Below are 21338 nucleotides of genomic sequence, written 5' to 3' on the forward strand. Positions count from 1 at the left end.
GCAATAGTATATGTTATGGATGTTAAAAAAGTGCATGCCCTTTGGTTCAAAGATAGCAAAAATTGAACAAAATAACGGACAAAAAAATAATGCACAGAACAAAGTACAGTTCTAATCTATATGATCTTCAGCATTTGGATGCTCATGGTCATGTAATGGAAAGACTTCAACATCTAGCTATGTCTCATATTGAGATTGGAATCAGTTGTTTGTCAACTATCACTACTTAGAAAATTCTTATCAGGTCGTTTACTGTAAGCTGCTGTTGTTGCAGAAGAAGAAGGTTTTTTAGGGTTTGGAACAGGTCTTCATTTTTGTCATGCTGTATTTAAGCATTTGTAAAAAAGATAAGAAAGATCCATAATTTTGGTATGGGGTAAGCTTGTGTGAAAAGAAAAGCATTTTAGAAACATGTTAATCGACTGAGTATTGTGTGAAAACAACATGAATTGTGTTAATGGTATGGTCACAACATACGGATGTTGTGCTAATTGTGTTAAGTGTTTTGAAAATGTGGCTACAGATTGGTCAAAGGGATGTTAGCAATTGAAAAAAACTGTAAATAAATGGATTATTTTGTATGGTTCACTTTGTCGTTTGTTTGGTTATTAATAGTTTGTCCTAAAAAAAGCAAGTCACTAAGCTTAAAGTAATTTCTAAGTAACTCAATTGGTTTGGTTCCTAAAGGCTTTTTTCTCTTTCAGTTAAACTCAAGTCAGAAAAAGTTAACGCTCTAAGAAAACCAAAGTTAATATTTACAGGTCCTGTTAATAAGTGCTGGCAGCTCGAGGGTGTTAGTCTGCTGAATAGCATTATGAAGTGACATGTAATATGCATACTATCATCAAACATTCAGAGGTTCTTCCTAAGGATTAAGACTCTATTCTGTACACCCATCGTTTTGTCCAAGTATCTCTTCCAACCCTTGTTCCTTCATCTGAGGAAGATTTCTAAGGGACGGGGAGACCCAGCCCCTCTCATTCATTTCTTTTCCACACCCCTCATCCCCACCACGATTTCTTGCTCAGCCAACAGCAGAGGTTGTGACATTTGAGTACATGACATACCCTGCCCACCTCCAGCACAGCATTACTCACACTGTGACACTCCTGCCCCGAGTGCTGTTTAAAAGAACCCGCTTGGATTCACACACGCTCAGTGGGTTTCCATGCAGATCTGAAGCTCGATGAGGGACGGAGGAGAAGGGATTGTTCAGTATCAACGCAGGAAGAAGCCACGAGGGAGATAGTGGCTGTGGAACATCTGATTTTCTGACAAGTAATCTTATTACATTCAGAGACAGAGACAAACATGCACACCGGCATAAAAATCAGAATGGATGCGTTGGCCCTCTGTCTGTGCTGCATTTTGAGTGGGAATGTGTTTGGTTATGAATACGGAGAGGAGTATCAAGATTCCTATTATAATTCAATCTCTAATGGTGAGCCAAGTAAGTAGATGTCTTTGAATTCTCGTTCATTTTTATTTATTAATATTGTTACACTAAATGATGTATGCTTCTCATTTAAGAAAGAAACAAAAATGTCTATTAATTTGTTGCTTTGTTATTGTGTGTTATGTCGTAACACGTCCGTAATTGTGCGGTGTAGGTTTTTAATTAAAGTGATAGTTCACCCCAAAATGAAAATTCTGTCATCATTTGCTCACCCTCATGTCATTTCATACCTGTATTAATTACTTTGTTCTGATGAACACAGAGAACGATATTTGGAAGAATGTTAGCAATTTTCAATTCTGTGACATCATTGACTGGTCAAATTAAATGGTAGTCAAAGAACTGTTTCCCTAGATTCTTCAAAATATCTCACTTTGTGTTCAACAGAACCAAAAAAAGATACAATCATTTTTTATTTTTTTCCTACTATGGTAGTGGATGATGTCACAGAACTGAAAATTGCTAACATTCTTATTTAGTTACTTATTTAGTATTTAGTTACTTATTACTAATTACTTTCTATGTCCTATATCAACCTTGATTAGTTAAGTGATTCAAGGATAGACATGAAACGGCTTATTTAATTCATTCAAATAAATAATATTAAACTGCATAAAGTAGTTTTAACTAACTAAAGTATTACAAATGTGAGAATTATACATTAAAGCAGGGATTTTAAAGTTAGACTTTGGATTTTGATCTCAATTCTATTACACACACATATATTACACAAAGTATTTAGTTTAATTACATCAGAAGTAACTGTAATTAAATTACAGGAAAAATAAGCGTAATCCCTTACTTTACTTTTCCAAGGGAAAAGTAATTAAATTACAGTAACTAATTACTTAGTAACTAGTTACACCCAACACTGATGATATATTTTGTAATGCACAGTCCTCTGAAAGCATAATTTCACAACTCAAAGACCTTTTTAGAAATTGCAAAAGTATTATCAGGTGTCATGACACTTGACATTATCTTGCAAACCGAAGCCCGTAGCTTGGACAAATGAACTAGTCGATGCATATGAGCATCACACGGTTATTCATTGTCTTCGTTTTTGAGTTTAGTTAGTATAGTGAAGTTGCGCCAGCGCTAAACAAGAGCAAAACATTTACCTTAAACAGAAGAGCATAGTGCTTGAAACAGCAAAATCATGGGTATGATTTCCAGGGAATGCATGAACCGATTAAATGTATACCTTACCTTGAATGCAATGAAGGTATCTGCCAATAAATGTAGATCTGTACCTTCAACACAGAGCTTTTAAACTTATATTTTATCGAACTTGTGACCCCTTAACATGCACAGGATGGAACGTTTTTTTAGTATGTCTACATTTTGTATTACCTTTGTTTTACATTATTAATATTCAATCAACTATCAAAAATACATTCATGATCATGAACTTGTTTCTTTTAATCAATACAATCAATGCTCAAAAAGAAGGCTGCTTGTTAAATTTCGATTTTTTTAAATCTTAAAATCATATAAAAATACGAATACTCATTCATTCATGATAATAAGCTCACAGAATAACTCCCACACTGTCCAGCAATAACATAACAGGGGGTTGGCAAAAAGAAAAGTGTAAGTGAAAAAGAGAGAGCGAGAGAAAAGGATATTGGATTAGTGGATATCTCAACATCATTAATTTAATCCATTCTTAATTTACTTGTACCGAGGGACCAATTGAACTAGCCACTGGAACTGTTATCATTAAAGTAATCTTATAAAATGGTTGCCAGATTGTATAAAACTGCTCTTCTTTCTTTTTCATGGAAAATCTGATTTTCTCCAGATCCAAATCTTTCATTACCCCCTCACCCGATTTAGTGCAGCTTTTTCTTTCCATTTTAAAAGATTAATAGCAGACTGAAACCATATCACGTGCGTAATATGCATTTTCTTACTGCAGGACCCACCCAAACCCCCTGTCAATCACAGGATCTCACACGCTGGAATAACCTGTTTACCATGCTGGAAAACTCTGAGATGAAAGACAACATGCTCCTGCAACACACTGAAGATATGGCGGGGCAGATGGACGGCATCCGGAAAGAGCTCAAGCACATTTCCAACAACAAAGCATGCGTCCAAGCCATAGAGAACACCTGCAAATGTATAAACGAGCAGATGAACCTCAAGCTGGAACAAGCCGTGAAGCACCTCAGAGAGGTCGCAGATAAGTATCAAGCCCAAAACAGTGAGAAACTAGATCAGCTCATCCAATTCGCCAGGAACCAAGCCACCCGGTTCACCAAACTTGAGAGCAGAGTAGGTTCGGGTCAGGTGGCCATGAAAGCTTTCCCCGCGTACCCAAAGGAGCAAGAGTCAAGCGGTACGGCTGGCGGGAAGCTCGAGAGAACCCTTCAAATGATACATATGCAGTTGGCTTCTTCCCAAAGAGCAACTGCACACCGCTATCTGCCCTCAGGTGCGTTTCAGCTTTAGGTACAAATACGATTAAAGTCCCAGTGAAATTAAAAATGACAATGCCTGTTTTTTCATGAAATATTGCAGCGTTTATTGTAAGTAGTTTATCAAAGTGGGCCGTTCTCTTTTTAAAATTCGTGTTCCCCTTATAATCTGAACATGCACTTCCTTCCTGTAATGACTATCCATCTTAGAGGACGTATGTTAGACGGCTTGGGCGGAGCATTCGTTAACTCCTCCCCTTTAACTGTCAGTCTACTGCTAGTTCCATTTCAAAATGCAACGGCTGTTTTTATACATCCAATCAAAAGAAAGAGAATTAATCAGAGAAGGGAAACTTCCGTTTCACGGGGACTTTAAAAAAAACATTTGGAGTCTGCTTCATAATAAATATCTTTCTCTCTTTCTCTGTTTAAGGCTGCGAAATGGCCATCTTATTTCCAATGCGTTCCAAACACATCTTTGCAGAGGTGACGCCATCCACATCCTTCTCACGGTCACTCACAATCTGCCTGTGGGCAAAGGTGACCCAGGCTCTGAACAGAACGGTGCTTTTCTCTTACGGCACTAAGAAAATCCCACAAGAGCTCCAGCTTCTTGTAGCAAAGCGCTCTTTGATGCTCACGGTGGGCGGTGAGACCCATCTAGTGGAAGCTGATGGGATAGTAACAGATGGGCAGTGGGTACACGTGTGTGCCGCCTGGAGCTCAGAACAGGGACTGGCTTCTTTGTGGATGAACGGAGAGAAAGTGGCCAGCGTCCCTGGCGTAGCCGAGGGCCACGTTTTGCCCGGAGATGGATTCATCCTGCTCGGACAGGAGCGCAGCCGGTCGGTGAGTTATCAGGATGTGGACTCATCGGTTGCTTTCACCGGAAAGATGACAGGGGTGAACGTGTGGGACCACGTGCTGGAGCCAGAAAGGATTAAAGAGTACGCCAATCCGGAGGGATCATGTGATAGTCGCGGGAATGTGATCGGATGGGGCGTGTCAGAGATCATTCCACATGGAGGCGCTCAATATGTCAACTGATACCGAACTCTATATTCTCATAACAATTCTGTACATTAAGAGGTTTTATATTGTATATTATCAATGATTTTGTATTGACCTCAGTATATTATAATACTGCTTTGCAGTAATCCAAACAAAGGGAGCTGCTATCAAAACTTAAAACAGTGGACACAAAACTCGTTTTAATAGACTTCATTCTTTTTTATTGCAACAATTGCATTGACATGCCACTAAATTTTGTTGAAAGTGTGGAAAGCTAATAAATGTTAGCGGTGTGGCTCACTTAGCCTTATTAATGAGCTACAAATAGCAGAACAGCTTTTCTGTTCTTCCAAAACATACATTTGAATGACTTAAGGTGGGGCGAGTCTGGACTGAAGCGTGTCGGACATGACTGTTTACATTGTTCACCGGTAATTTGAAACAGATTGTTCCTCTCGTGTAGTTTAGTAGGGGTTTACGATGTTCGGTTGGCTTTTTGCTGCATAGGTGATGCTGGAATTTGACTGTATTGCCAGACCTCCAGTCTGACCACAAACAGTTCAAAATAAACTCAAGCAAGGCGTGTGCTTAAACCAGAGTCCCAGCAACTCAACTATGAAATTACACATCAAATGTATTTTAAAGCAAGCTGTACTTTCCAGTGGTGATAGCGGTAGAAGTTCAAACTAGTCCACCCACTTTTGAAAATAAAGGTGCTTAAAAGGTCCTCACAGCGATGCCATAGAAGAACCATTTTTGGTTCCACAAAGAACCATTCAGCCAAAGGTTCTCTGATACTATAATCTGAACTTTTTCGAATGTTAAAGGTTCTTTATGGAACCAAAATGTTCTTCTGGCATCTTTTAAGAGTGTATATATATACACACCACCATTCAAAAGTCTGGGTCATTAACTCATTTCTTATTTATATTTGACCACATTTTATAGAACTATTGAATAACAAATGGGAATCATGTTATGACTCCAAACTCCCAAATCCGAATTTAATCTATCTTTTTTATTTATCACCTATAGTATCTATATAGTATAATCCAACATCTTAGCCATTCTTACAAGTAGCCACTAGTCACCCTTTGCCTGCCAAGACTCCAATTTAAAGACCCCAGACTACAACAGCGTAGACCTACTCGCATGTTTATTTGAGATGTACAAAACAAAAGTGTTACAAATGGTGTCAGAACTATTCTACATACAGATTTAAATCCCCAACAAAACACAAGGTTACAATCTCTAAAAGGGTGCTAGAAAAGGTTTTTATTGCCATGGAAGAACTATTTTTGGTTACCCAAATAACTATTCTTTAAAGAACCGTTTTTTTTTTCTTTTCATAGTCTAAAGAGTCTTTTTTCCTCTACAATAAACCGCTTCTTATGCACGTTTTTAATCAGTGTATGACAATGTTCAATATATTGAATGTGCACATTATCGACTGAGTGAGTTTCAAATGTACAATAAAAATGTTTATTTGAAAAAAAAATCTTTTTCCAACCATGAAAGGAAATGTGCACGTCTGCGCGCTGACCTCAGGGTGGTAGCCTAGTCAAAAGGGAGGAGTTGACCAACACAAACTATAATGATGCTGCTTTCTCAATGACACGTATGAAAGTTTAGAAAACAGCCTATTCATAGCCATTTTCCGTCTGGAACAGAGCTAGCCTGAAAAGCAGTTGAGGAAGAAAATGCTCCCACAGAGGGTATAGAAAAATAAACAGACGGGTCATTGTGCGCTTAGCAAATACATTTACATGGCACATAGTCTTTACTCGAGAGGAGAAATAAATGGGGAAAGGAATCTGTTCGAGACGGCAGAGAAGGTTTTTTCAGTCTTTTTTACTTCTGCTCTTCATCTGCGGGACAGTGTGTGCTTTGATGATCTCGTATGAGATGCACAGAGAGCTGAAAAAGACGGAGGCGACGGCTTTACAGTACCAGCAGCATCAGGAGTCACTGTCTGCACAGCTGCAAGGTAAAACACTGCATTCCTTACATCAGTCTCTTGTGTTTTAATGACTAATGCCAACAAATCACTCAACTCATTATTGTTCATTTCACTGTGTGATTTGACTTATTATAACAAACTGGTAACAATTTACAATAAGGCTGTATTTATTAACCTTAGTAAATAACATTTAAGCAAGAAAGTTTTTCAGCTCGTTTTGGTCCTTGTAAAAGTGCTTTACGCCCCCCCCCCCAAAAATCTGTCATCATTTACTCATCCTCTTTTAAACCCGTATGACTTTTATTTCAAACCTGTACGGCTGTCTTCTCAGAACACAAAAGAAGATATTTTGAAGTAAGTTAACAGAACAGCACTGGACCTCATTCACTTCTATTGTATGGACACAAAACCAATGCAAGTGATTGGGGACCAGTTAACAACATTTTTCTAAATACCTTCTTTTGTGTTCTGCAGAAGAAAGAATAACATATTTGGAAGAATGTTGGAAACCAAACAACACTGAACCCCATTGAGTTCCATAGTATGAACACGAAACCACTGAAACATTCCTCAAAATATCTTCTTCTGTGTTCCACTGAAGAAAGAGTCAAACACAGATTTTACATTCGAATTCGAACCCACAACCTTTGCGTTGCCAACCCAAAGCTCAACTAAGCTGCAGCCCAACATACTGAGGTTTTATTTGCTATCAGTCAGTGGCATTTGGTGTCTCGTCTCTAAACGTTTGAATGGGGTTCTTTGAGAAACATTGTGTAACACAACATTGAGATTTTTCGCGCCTTTGTGCCATTTCAAAAGGTTACTATATTCATACTCTGTCTCTTTCTCTCTTCCCGTGTCCTTTCAGTGGTTTACGAGCATCATTCTAAACTGGAGAAATCACTTCAGAAAGAGAGACTTGAGCATAAGAAGGCTGAAGAGGGTAATGTCGCGATCATTAGCACCAGCATTGATTTCTTTATATACACAAGCCACTCAATCTGGATGTGATTTGATAATGATATATAATGATTCGACATACTGCTGTGTCCTGCATTGCTCTATTAAATCACGTATTGAATCTCAATACTTCATAGATTTCCTTGTGTTTAAGAGGGAATCGCAAAAGGCTCTCAACAAAGAGAAGGTGAGGCTTAAACCCATGGCGTTAGCTTACTAATAACATGTATGACAGAACTGATTGAGATGTTTCTGTTATTGTGCTTATAAGATGAATAATTACTTATGGTTCTTGACAAAACAGCAAGATTCCACCAGTCGACTGAATGTTATGCAGACGCAGCACCAAATACTGAAGGTGAGATGGCTTTACTAATGGACGTTGTCGAAAAGCATTTTAGAAGCTTTTGTAAGCTATTCTTTGCTTTGGAAATGTAATTTATTTATTGTAATGATACACTGTAAAAAAATCCTGTAAAAACAGTAATATTCCAGCAGCTGAGCGCCAGAAAATAAAATGACAGGTTTCTCACATAAAATGACATGATTTACTTGTCTTTTGCTGTAATTTGACATTTTTACCGTATTTTAAAAAACACTGGAAAAGAGCCCTTAAAACAATTATTTTCTGGAACAGTTTTCTCACGTAAAACGACATGTTTTTCATGTTATTTTACACCCATCTTGTAAATTTGCACTCTATTTCTGCAATTTTACATTTTTACTGTATTTCAAAATCGGTAAAAAAACAGTAAAATTTGGAAAACTACAAGGCTTTTTAGAGGTCACATAAAAAAACCTGTAAAATATAACAGTAAAATTCTGTAAGATTAGTAAGATTACAGGTTTTTTACGGTGTATACTCTGATATTTAAGTAGGATGTTATGGGATTATTATTATGTAAAAGAGATGTTAAACATAATACTAATTCTTTCCTTGGGTAATGTCTTCTTTTGCCTTGTGTTTGGGTCAGGCCCAGCATGAAGACTTAAAGATGCAATATTATGAACTTCAGAAGAAGAACCAGAATCAAGGAGAGAACCATGAGCGTATTCTGGATGAGCACAGACAGGAACTAGATCACCTGCAGAGAGAGAAAGAAAATGAAATATCAAGACTAAAAGGTAACACACAGTGATATTCGTATTATTATTGAGAGTCAGGCTGTAGTTACTGGGGAAAAATGGAAACAATTACAGGGGTCCAAAGGTGCAGAAGACCCACAATATTACTGACTGAATTATTAATGTAGGGAGCCCAGATCAATATAGAGTTATGGCACCCAGAATTGTTAGCCCTGTTTAGACTCGATGGATTTAAGGTTCAGATGTATTTCTGTCCATATAAAATGCACCTCACACGTTTGCTGGAATTCTTAATAGCTGATTTCTCATGCGCAGAGAACGCGTACAACCTTCAAGTGGAGAACAAACAACTGAGGAAAGCTCATCAAGACATCTACACACAGTTGCTCGATGTGCGGGTCAGAATATATTACGTGATTTGGGCTTACATTTGCATATAGTACGTTAGTTAAGGAAGCTATTCTTATTTTAACCAATCCTTCTCTTTCTCACCATCACAGGAACAGCACATAAACCTGAAGGCTTCCAAAGATCATCTAACGCTCACTTTAGAAGACCATAAAACTGCACTTGTTGCAGCGCAGGTAATGCTCAGTTCAACCTCTGACCGATGCTTTTGGTTCACTGAGTACATCACATTCTGCATGCTACAGCATTTTTGCAAATAACATGTTGCCATTGCCAGCAGCCAGCAGTATGCTTTAAACCCAGATCTCCGTACTAAACCTTAACATGTATCTAACAATGAAAACAATGAAGAGTGTTTTTTATATATTCTGTACTCATATTTCTGATCTTTTTCTATGACTTCGGGTGCAGGTTGAGCCGTAATCACCACAGATGTGTTTTCGCCCTGACGGTTAACCCTGTGTGAGTGATGCATGTTGCTCATAACATCTTAACACTGACATTATATCTGATTGATCACTAACGCCAAGTGCCTCTGTGATATTAAAACTGCTCTCTCTAACCGTACACTGCAACCATGATCTTTTTAGTAACATTGCATTATATAAAATATATATTATATTGCTATATTAAATATATAGATGGGCTATATACAGAACAGCCGCGGAAATAATTAGGAGACCATTGCAAATTTTCATTTCGAATCAGCATTTCTAGATGTATTGTGCCCGTTGCAGTCCGGTGTCTCAAAATCAACCCTCAGGAGTGACATAAAGTCATCTAATAGCAATGTGAAGTCATCTAACAGAAAGACACATGAAAACTGGGAAATGTATATTTTTGAACTTTTCCTAAATACATGTACAAATATTACAGTTGTATTGCTTGAAAGTGAATCTTTTTTCATTATTTGAGGTGTGAAAAAATACAGAGCATCTTTTCTGTTATTTTGACCTGCAGTGTTGGGTAAGTTACTCTGAAAAAGTAATTAATTACTAGTTACTAATTACATATTCAATAGCGTAATTAGATTACTGTACAAATTACTCTCTCCAAAAAGTATTTAATTACTTATTACTAATTACTTTCTATATCCTACATCAACCTGCTAAATGATTAAATGTAAACCTTGGTTAGAATTGATTCAAGGATAGACATGAAACGGCTCTTTTAGTTCATTCAAATAAATAATATTAAACTACATAAAGTATTATTATTAACAGACCAAAGTATTACAAATGTAAGAATTATACATTAAAGCAGGGATTTTTAATTTAGACTTTGAATTTTGATGTCAGTTCCACTATTGCACACACATATATTACACAAAGTATTTAGTTCAATTACATCAGAAGTAACTGTAATTAAATTACAGAAAAAATTAGAGTAATCCCTTACTTTACTTGTTCAAGGGAAAAGTAATTCTATTACAGTAACTAGTTACACCCAGCACTGTTGACCTGTTTCTCCTCTTTGCATTTTCCGCAAACAAATGCAAACTTTTTATTTCAAATGTGAGAGAAATGATGTTAGTACTTGACAGAATGAAACAAAAAGGATCATTTAACCTAAACACTATAAATAGTAAATTCAGAAAAACTGAAAATAATTTTCAAATGGTCTCTTAATTCTGTCCGCGTCTGTATTTTGTAAAAGTAAAGTTTGAAGTATTTTATAAAGTGCTTATAGTCACAGGGCCTCGTTTACAAAAATAGACGAAACTCTGCCATTTCACTTATAACAATTATTTATGAAGGTTGAATACATATAACATTTCGTATCTCACATTATGAATTCACCACATCTCCATGGCTGTTTTAGAGTCTCTCTGTGCTGACTCGGGATTTTTGTCTAATAGCGTCAGGTCTCAGGCTACTGGATATGACTTTTATTACCCAGCCCATGCATCACAAAGTATCACTTCAGAAGTTATAATTCCGTCATTATTCAGTGTTTGAATAAACCTTCAGGTGGATGAGCTGAGGCGATTAAAGGAGAATCTCAATAAAGCTTCCAGTGCAGGCCAAGCAGAAAAAAGTCATAAATTTGCCACAGAGTCCAACCACAGCCCCATAAGACAGTATAGAACAGACACAGCCCATATGAGGAGCTGGATGAAGCCAAATCAAGTACATCAGTAAATGTAACGTTAATGACATATTCGTCATTAGACTTTCTGTATAGTGAGTGGGGATGGATGGATTAGCTTTCAATAGACAATAGAATCATAGAGGATCCACTTTTAGTGCTATATAGCACCATATCTTGGTGCTACAGTTGTTCTTAGGGGTGACCGCGGTTCTAAACAGCCCCGTTTCCATATAAAGAACCTGTTAAAGGGGTCATAAGACAAAATATTATCGTTTGTTTTAGATGTAATGCAATGTGTGTACACGATTTAAGGTACAAAACGCTGTATTTGGGCAGTCTTAGTCAACTCATATCCTTCGCACTCTCACGTTACTAAAGGATTAATCCTGAATCTTAATCCCCTTTTCAATTATTCTCACTTCTGACTGCAGTTTAAGTTTTTATCTAAAGGGCACAGGGCTAGTTTGAAAACTTCGGCATTAAATGACTTATATATACTGTATATATATATATATATATATATATACTGTATAGTCTATATATCACTCTAAAAAATAGTGCTATATGACACTCAAAGTGGTTCCCCTATATGATTACGAGCAAAGAAATAACCACTTTTAGCGCTATAGCATTATTTTTTTTAGAGTAAATGAAATATAGTTCAATACTTTTTTATTTTCTCACTTTTGTGTCTTATGTGAATATAGACAGATTATCAAAGCTGTGCTATCATACACGAAAAGTAAAAGTGAATGTCACCATGACCGTCAAAGAAATTGAACGTTATGTTATTAGCTTCTGTTCCTGACACAAACATGTGATTCAGTTTGTAGTGTAAGTTTTATGGGGTGTTTTATGTCCTTTTATGTCCCCATTGTATGAAAGACAACAGCTTGGACATTCTGCTGAATTTTACAATGAAAGGTTTGGAAAGATACGAGGCCGAGTGATTCTGTTAACTGTATATTATCATCCGCACCGCACTTTGGTCATACGGATGTTTTTCCCTTACAGGTGGAAGGATTGGAGGAAAAGGGAAAAGCGTTCTCCCCTCAAGGTGTGTCGGAAATTGAAAATAACAATGAGACCAAAGTGGCAGTGAAGCAGCCTCATCAAATTGATATTTTTGCAGAGGGAAGAGGAAATAAAGAGGAAAAGAGTAGATCAAAGGAGAGAGAAGGAGAGGATGAGAGTAAAAAGGCAGTGCTGGAACATTCCTTATCAAACCCAGAAGAGCTGGGCATTAACCATCACAACACGCTAAGCCAAACCCTGGAGAAACAGATACAGACGGAGTCACTCCACACTACAGAAGGACATTTTCTGGCTTCACATCCAATTATTACTGTTGGTAAGGAAAAATATTTTGGAGGTTTTTCTATATTTTGTTAAGATAAGTGCTTTGTGACAAAAGATACAAAAGTGTTTGTTCTTGCTCGCTGATGAGCTTTTGTATCGTTTTGGCTTTATTTCTGCAGATTTTGCATTAATATAGGACATTTACGTGACTGTTATTTACTTTTCTGTTAAGAATATTTCTGTTGAAATGCAGGGAACGCCGTAATCGCACATCACGTTACAGCTGGACAAGAAGATGCCAAAGAGCACACTCAACTTCGTGACATGGTGGGCTTGTAATAATGTGTCTCATCTATTTATTTCTCATCTATTTTATTTACATTTACATTTAGTCATTTAGCAGATGCTTTTATCCAAAGCGACTTACAAACGAGGTAAACACACTGCAAAAAATGACTTTCTTACTTAGTCTTTTTTTCTTGTTTGCCAGTAAAAATGTCTACAAATTCTTGAATCAAGATGCATTTTCTTGATGAGCAAACTGACCTAAGAAAATAAGTCTTGTTTTTAGTAACAAAATATGAAATTTCAGTGAATTTGTGCTTAAAACAAGCAAAAATATCTGCCGATGGGGTAAGAAAAATAATCTTGAATTAAGGTTTACGTTTTTCTTAGTCACTCAATTCAAGATTATTTTTCTTACCCCATTGGCAGATTTTTTTTGCTTGTTTTAAGCACAAATTCACTGAAATTTCATATTTTGTTACTAAAAACAAGACTTATTTTCTTAGGTCTTTGGAGTCACAGTAGGACGAAAGAACTTTATAACCATAATATAACCAATATATTTGAAAGTGTCCCGGATCAGATTTGAAAAGATTGATGCTTGTGTTCACACTACTCAACAAATTATGTTTATGGTCCACTTGCACCCTGCACGAACGAGTTGGATGCAGAGCCATAAATTAAATAATACACTTAAGTCAAATAACTAATACTACAATATACAGTAACTACAGTATTACTGTACTTTCTCATTTAGTGTCATTTGAGTTGAATCAACAGTACGATTGAGTTTCATGACTATTTGAGATTGTTGTATTTCTGTTAATAGTTTTTATTTTCTATTACAATGACTCCTATGTGCAGAACTTTGAAATAAACCTGAACATGAATGAGGCCAAAAATCTGAATGGGGATGAATTCAAAGAAGCAAAAGGCACACAGTACAAGAGCAATATGAACAAGGACAGGCCTGAAGAGGACGAGCAGCTTGTGGTGAGTGAACAGGAAAAGCTCTTCAGATGGGTATATGGACAAGCTCTTCATCGCTTATTATCCGTGGAATGCGGGGATACTGACCTCTGACCTTTTCTTGTAGGGATGGAATGTATTTTATCTTAAAAATCAGTAGTTAACTCACAAAGTTAGCGTTTATAGTAGTAGTAAAATCTGACAGAAGGCAAAACCCATATGACTTATTTTGTCTTTTGTAAATAACATTCCAGCTATTTAAAGCCTCAGTCGCCATTTACTTTCATTGCATAAAAAATGCAAATACGCAAATAAAAATAAAGGTGTCATGAAGGCCTTTTGTAAGTAAATGATAATAGAATTGTTATTTTTGAGGTGAATATGTATCTTGTTTTTGTTTTCTAAGGTGGCAGGGAGTCCAGAGCAGGAGGACCAGCCTGATGAACAATATGACGATGAGGTGATGGAACACATGCATTGATTGACTGATGTGACAAAGAGGTATAACATAATTCATCACCCTCCCTGTAACCTCCATTAGAATGTTGATGACTCGGTGCATAACCGAGAGAAGAGAGCAGGTGAGGAGGACAATGGAGAAAATCTCTACAGCGAGCATGATGAAACAGAGGTCAGTCAAATGCTCAGGATGGCTTAAACACTCTAATTTGTGTACTTTGATCATACAGCATGATAAATGTCATAATACTTTAAAACTGAATTGTTACAGGGCCATAATAGCCTGATCATAAACAGAAGCAGAAACTGATGCTGGTTGGAAAGAGAGCTCCCCCAAAAGTGATATAATAGGATGAAGAACAAGGAAACCAGTCCTGAGATGTGAAGAGGATCTGTATCTAGTGTCTTATTTTTGACTTTCAGTAAACATACTAAATATACTGACTTTAAAACATCAAAACACCCTATGCTGGATCACCCTATTTAAAATCAAGTGTTTTTTGCAACAGGAAATAAAGTGCACCAACTGTAATAACTTACTTTTAAGAAGTGACTACTAATGCACATCTAATGATGTAGTAAGGTTTTGTTGAATTGTCAAAACCTCAATGCATTCTTACTATAGGGCAATATGACTGGCATTTTATTAAATGAATTATACTGTAAGCAATTATTTTTTATTACAATATCCGTCATTTCTGTCTTTGCGAAATCTATTGATAATAATTTTCAAAGGAAACTTTTTTGAAGGAATTTCTTTTTGTATATTTTTTTATTTTTATTCATTTTAAATTAATTTAGAACTTTTCTATGAAGTACAAGATATAACTCTAAGCAGTACCATCAGGTAAATAACTAATAATAAAGAAATGGTAATTAAAAAAAAAAATTAAAAATGTTTGTATTTGAACTGGTATAAAAGAAATATATCGATACTTACATTTATAACATCAAATAGAATTTAGGATTACAGGAAAATAATTTTACAAGGACAATCAATATAACAATAGAGGAAAATATATTTTCATAGAAATAATGTGGTCATTAATTACTCGTGTGAACATTTTGTTGTATTAAACGTTCGTATTTTCCTTTTATCTTCTGTTTGCTGTACTTTGATATCCAAACTAAATGTTCTGTGTTACTTTGTAAATAAACAATAAACAAATAAAAATATATACATATTTGCAAAAGATACTCAAATAAGAGGTCCTTAGGCGCGTACAGTGCGTGCCATCTGATTGGTCGCCGAGACGGAAGTCGTCGACTTCCTCGCAGTTCCAGCAGAAAACTTCCGACTTCCGTTGAAGTTGAAAACAAATATACAGCTAAATTTGGCTAGCTCATCGTCAAGGAAGCTTTCAGTGCTGGCCTCTGCACGGTGGGGTTATCAGGTATTTCTGTATAAACTCTACTAATTAACCAATGAACTCGACAGACGTTTGTCTGTTTACCTTGAACAGGCTGAGGATTAGCTTGGATGCTAACTCTGGGAAAACAGTTGAGCAGTAACATTAAGCAAAGCTCGATTTGCCTCAAAAAGAGTCCTGTTAAATTTCTCTTTGACGTTTAAAACCTAAACTCACAAGATAACGGAAGTGTGTTTGTGTCTAATAATAACGAGACTACACGAGAACAATAGTATTTGTTATACATTTTAATGGTCGGGATAGCAAGCTAAGAAACTAACCACCAGCTCCACTGTCTAATGTTATGCTTTTTCGTGAATTGAGATTGTATAAGATAATGTCGAGGTGTACATGCTCACTGTCACAACAGTATGAATGAGTGTTGGAGCATTAATAAACACGACCAGGTGTAATGCAGGCAGGTGCACCGGCCCACTGTACAGAGCTTTAATCTCATGTGATGCGACACAGTGAATGATCTGACGAGATTGACTTTAAAGGTGTTTTTCCTGTGTACATTTGAACTTATTCCTTTATTAAATGGGTTGCAGGACTCTGTGAGTTGTCTGGCTTCACTGCCTATTTGTTCCTGTGGTGGGCTCTCCATTGAGGATGACAATGGAAGAGATGAAGAATGAAGCTGAGACCAGTTCTATAGTCTCTATGACATTATATGCAGTCATGTATCCAGTCTTCAGCGAGGTAACGGCAGTGATCAGATGTATGAGTGGCCTGTGCTTGATGTGTACATTCAGTAATATATGTCTGTTTACGCAACAATAATGACTGCAGTGATTTATACATGAAATTGTGTATTGTCTGATGTTAAGTTTGTTTTGTATAACAGTTGGAAAGGATAAATCTGTCAGCGGCACAGACGTTGCGGGCGGCATTTATAAAAGTAAGATCATGACGCATCACCATGCCATCACTCGTGCCATCACTCATGCCTGTGCTGTGATGGTATAATTCTGTGTTTAGAGTCATTTAATGCTAGGGCTGGGCGGTATGACCAAAAACCAGTTTCACGGTATGAGTAATAATAACTAAATTGTAAATGATTTATAGCACATTGTAGTTATATAAATGTATTCGGGCTGGGCGATATATCGCGCAATTCTTACGCTCAGTTTCTTCAATGAATTACGGTTAAATGACGCAACATCCGAAAGCCAGAGGGCGCTGTCGCGCAGAAGCTCTGAATATGGGACGCAGAAGAGAGCAATTTACACACAGAAGGTGCATCCCTAATCGCGCACTTATACACTATTCTACGCCATTTTGTAGTATAAATAGTGCGAGTCGTGCGTTCGCATTGAAAATTCTCAATAAAGAAGTGCACTTTAAGTACACGAATGATGCAACCGAAAATATGAAGTGTGGAACTGTGGACACCTCACGTACTTAAATTCACCATGAAATCAAACAGGAAAAATAGGTCTGCCACAAAAATAAAACAGAATTTTAGTAAAGGATTTGAGTAAGCTAAACCCGAAGAACTTCTTAAAGCAGGAAATTTCACAAAATAAAACGTTACATAAACGGACAGCATAACGTAAAAGTGCTCTAGTTCAACGAAACATATCTCATTTATTTGCGATCCACATCCCACGGTATATTGTTACACCCCTAGTATGTTACCCTGCACCACAAAACCAGTCATAAGGGTCCATTTTTCAGGGTCAATCTGATCATCTGAAAGCTAAATAAATAAGCTTTCCATTGATGTATGGGTTGTTAGGATAGGACTATATTTCAGGTGTCCGCATGGTCTTAAAAAGTATAAAAAATTGCTCAATAAATGTAGAGAAAATTAAGGCCCTTAAAGTCTTAAACGCCATTGTTTCATATTTGTCCGAAGAGGTCATATGATAAAGTTTGCCTGAATATTGGGAGGTCCATTCACACCTGGTTGTTAAACAACATCGTTGGCTAATGGGGAAATGCCAGTTTTCGTGGAAATGCTTGTAGGATAAGGATTAGGAACCATGGCTGAGGGCCGTCTCTGGGAATAACCGTGAGGCGTTCTGCTCTGTGTGTCGAAAGGCGATTAGCCATTAGCGTAGCCTCGTTTCTCTTTCTAATAAACCTTGCATTGGGTTAGTCACTCAATGAATTCTCTTGTGCTTCGTTCACACCCTTCTGGATTATGTTGCATTAATAAGGAGTTATCACAAACTAAGACTGTTCAGTTGTGCGATCTTACAATCAGTATATAATAAGTGACAGTTCACCCAAAAATGAACCAATGGGTCACAAATATTCTGTGCTTAGTTAGTCTGTTTCATGAGTGTAATTTAGTCTGTGACATGAGTGTAATGTCCTTTCTTCACTGGCATCTTTATAAGGCAGAGAAGGAGAACCCAGGACTCACTCAGGACATCATAATGAAGATACTGGAGAAAAAGAATGTGGAGATCAACTTCACAGAGTCACTACTGCGCATGGCAGCAGATGATGTGGAGGGTAAGACAACACCACCTGTCTCTGCTCCATACATTCTTTAATACCTCCTAATCTTGGGTCTTTCTATAATGAACTTCAGTAACACTCGAAATAAAGATCTGCAAATGAAGAGATGAAACCGGGCTGTGTGTAAAAAGACCTCTAACATGTTTCAGAGTACATGATCGAAAGACCAGAGCAGGAATTCCACGACCTGAACGAGAAAGCAAGAGCCCTCAAACAAATCCTGAGCAAAATCCCGTACGAGATCAACGACAGGGTGCGCTTTCTACAGACCATAAAGTGAGTATCTTCTCCCTTGTCTAAGCACCGTCGTTGAAGGAACCGGCGATTAAATAGTAAAAGAGTTTTATGTTTGTGGGGGACAACCCTATTAAGCGCGTGGCGCTTCGCCTCGGGTCTCTCCAGGGGGGTCGTCGCTGTTCCAAGTGCACACGCAAGTCACTTAAAATTAAAGCATTTGCTGTATAATTACTACTACAGTAATGATCACCCACTAACTGCAGTCTAAATCTCTTTGAGCCTATGGATTTTTCTTCCTTATAGCTTTGCATAAAGTCTTGAGCTTTAGCTGTAGTCAGTTGAGCCAACAGTGAATCGACTTAGCAGACTCCCATAGCTGACAATGACACGGATGCGCAGACCTCTGCAGATGCCAAAATGTGAAAGATTTGTAGACGTTTTAATGGGACTCGACACTATTATCTAGCGATTCTCCACAGTCTGACTGCTGAGTCAGCGCTTCACCGTTCATAAATGTATTCATCACTTCTGACCTCCCACTGATTTCCACAGAGACATAGCCAGCGCGATAAAGGAACTGCTGGACACAGTCAACAATGTGTTTAAGAAATATCAGTATCAGAATCGCAGGGTAAGTCGTTTTTACTTCTCAGAAACAGCTTCTTCAGTAGAGCCAGCAAGTTTGAGCAGAAGTGTATCTGACTTTCATAGCCATTGGATTTGGATTTTTATGACTGACGTTTATCGTTCTCGGATAGGTCTGTAAATGCAAACGGTTGATACAAGAAATCTTTTTTCCAGGCTCTCGAACACCAAAAAAAGGAGTTTGTGAAGTACTCCAAGAGCTTCAGTGATACGCTGAAAACCTACTTCAAAGACGGAAAGTAAGCAAGCAGGCAGTGATGGATGTATGATGCTCGTTTAATAGACATCTGCTTGGTAGTTTGAAAGTGAAGTGTTTATTGAAATATGACAATCCTGTGCACAGACTTTTCTCTTTTTGACTCGCAGGGCAATAAACGTCTTCATCAGTGCCAACAGGCTTATCCACCAAACAAACTTGATACTGCAAACCTTCAAAACTGTCGCCTAGGAGACAACGTTGTGATGTATGCGAGGATGCGGAAGCAGTTATATGTAACATACATTTTTTTGGTCTTTTTAAAAGTATAATTTATAAACTTTGCTTCATTTGAAGGAACTTGGAATAGAGGAATTCGCGACAAAATGTCAATTTTCTCCTTGCTTGATAATCATGATTTCACGACTCGGCTTCATTAGCTTTTCTCTCGCTGTCGTTCCAGTCAAATGAAAGCCAAAAGACTCTGCGCCTTAAAGTGTGACGCAACATTCCATATACAAAGTGTAAATATTGGTATTCTTTGACATAGAGACATAAAGAATGAGAAATGATGTATTTAACAGATATTTGGTTATAAATGTTCAATAAATAGTTTCCAAATGTTGACGTTTTTAATATTCTCTGTCCTGGGAGCTTTTGGTTTATTTGCTGAATAAATCCCAAGCGACGCACCAAGGAAGTTCAATACCAGCGTTTATGACGTCTGCGCTGTAATGTACATTAAGAAGCACAGTTAATGGAAGAGGCCTTTGACTCGCCCTGTGTTTGAGTGGATATTAAATGCTCTATGTAATGTCTGCCTAAAGATAGAATGGGGTGTACTGGGCTGAGTATAATCTAATTGTTTAGACCAACTTACAATAATAAAAGCCAGAATATATAGTAGTGACCAAAAGTATTGTCCGATGTAGAACTTGCATTTCTCACATCATCACAGTTTATTCGCTATAGTTTAAAAAATGGTAATAATATATGACGGACTCCGTTAAACGGTATGAGAAAAAAATCATTTTGATAATGTCAGTTAACCTTGATAAAAAGAAATGTAATGAATTAGATTGAATAGCTGTCAGCTGTTACATTTAAGTACACAATTAAATAATACCAATTTATGGCAACCTATAAGCAATGCAACATTTTTTCAGTCCATGTAAAACACTTAAGCAAAACGTGGTCAGGTCAAAGTGTCTGAATAATTTGTCCCCAAAGTTTTATGAATTTTACCGGCAGTCCACTGGATGAAAAACGTTTTGCGTATAATATGTCACAGTTTACTTTATTTTGCTATCCTCACTTACATTAATGAACTACAGTGTCCTGCATCCACTATAGTCAAATATATCACAAATTATATCTGGTTTCTGAATACATTTTGGTTTGACTGTATGAGGGCATATCTGCACTTAACAACCCCCCAGGTATACCACCAAAATATAAGAAATGTGGTGGCCAATTCCAGCGTTATGGATGTGACATTTGCAGTCAAAACTCGATTCTCACAGAATGTAAATATCAGTCTATACAAGGGCTTTCAAACGAATCGCATGTGCATATATATTTAGGAAACATTATATTTACCAATAATTGAAATTATACAGTATATAAATGTTTTTATATTTTTCTAAAATATATGCATGTATGTGCATGTGTTTATAAATACAAGATTAATATACACCGTAAACAGACATATATTATTAATTACGATTAATCACGATTAATCGTTTGGCAGCCCTAATCTGTACACGTATATATAATACAGATGACAAAAAATGACACGTTTTGAGAGATGACATGCTTTGTAAGATTTCTGAGAACTAAGGTGCACAAACCAGAAGCAATAAAACCCAATAAATAGAGAACGGATGGCTCCTCGTATAAAAGATGAAGTTTTTGAACATGTTTGCAAGTCTTGCTGTTATGCTAGGATCAAACGGATAGTTCAGCCAAAAAT

General features: G+C 37.0%; 3 protein-coding genes across 5 annotated transcripts; all 3 read left to right on the forward strand.

Annotated features, from left to right (window-relative positions):
- Positions 1-1176: 1176 nt before the first annotated feature.
- On the forward strand, positions 1177-6374 carry ptx3b (pentraxin 3, long b). Its single transcript, XM_057333695.1, has 3 exons — positions 1177-1450; positions 3378-3896; positions 4313-6374. Exons 1-3 carry the CDS (start codon positions 1312-1314, stop codon positions 4924-4926), a joined length of 1272 nt encoding a protein of 423 aa, XP_057189678.1. The 5' UTR covers positions 1177-1311; the 3' UTR covers positions 4927-6374.
- A 114-nt stretch (positions 6375-6488) lies between these two features.
- golim4b (golgi integral membrane protein 4b) lies at positions 6489-15139 on the forward strand. Of its 3 annotated transcripts, XM_057333689.1 has the most exons (14): positions 6498-6877; positions 7719-7793; positions 7948-7997; positions 8115-8168; positions 8785-8935; positions 9212-9294; positions 9397-9480; positions 12410-12452; positions 12528-12746; positions 12948-13021; positions 13844-13972; positions 14355-14408; positions 14490-14579; positions 14679-15139. In XM_057333689.1, exons 1-14 carry the CDS (start codon positions 6691-6693, stop codon positions 14715-14717), a joined length of 1332 nt encoding a protein of 443 aa, XP_057189672.1. In that variant the 5' UTR covers positions 6498-6690; the 3' UTR covers positions 14718-15139. The 3 variants fall into 3 exon arrangements, with proteins under 3 accessions (XP_057189671.1, XP_057189670.1, XP_057189672.1); XM_057333688.1 differs by having other exon boundaries at positions 6489-6877; positions 9212-9288; positions 12410-12746; XM_057333687.1 differs by having other exon boundaries at positions 6493-6877; positions 12410-12746.
- A 536-nt stretch (positions 15140-15675) lies between these two features.
- Positions 15676-19991, forward strand: pdcd10b (programmed cell death 10b). Its single transcript, XM_057333751.1, has 8 exons — positions 15676-15801; positions 16368-16518; positions 16664-16717; positions 18165-18282; positions 18438-18564; positions 19078-19156; positions 19327-19409; positions 19537-19991. Exons 2-8 carry the CDS (start codon positions 16429-16431, stop codon positions 19616-19618), a joined length of 633 nt encoding a protein of 210 aa, XP_057189734.1. The 5' UTR covers positions 15676-15801; positions 16368-16428; the 3' UTR covers positions 19619-19991.
- The last annotated feature ends 1347 nt before the right edge of the window (positions 19992-21338 follow it).

The sequence above is a fragment of the Triplophysa rosa genome, linkage group LG5, assembly GCF_024868665.1.
Source record: "Triplophysa rosa linkage group LG5, Trosa_1v2, whole genome shotgun sequence".
In the NCBI taxonomy this organism is placed as follows: domain Eukaryota; kingdom Metazoa; phylum Chordata; class Actinopteri; order Cypriniformes; family Nemacheilidae; genus Triplophysa; species Triplophysa rosa.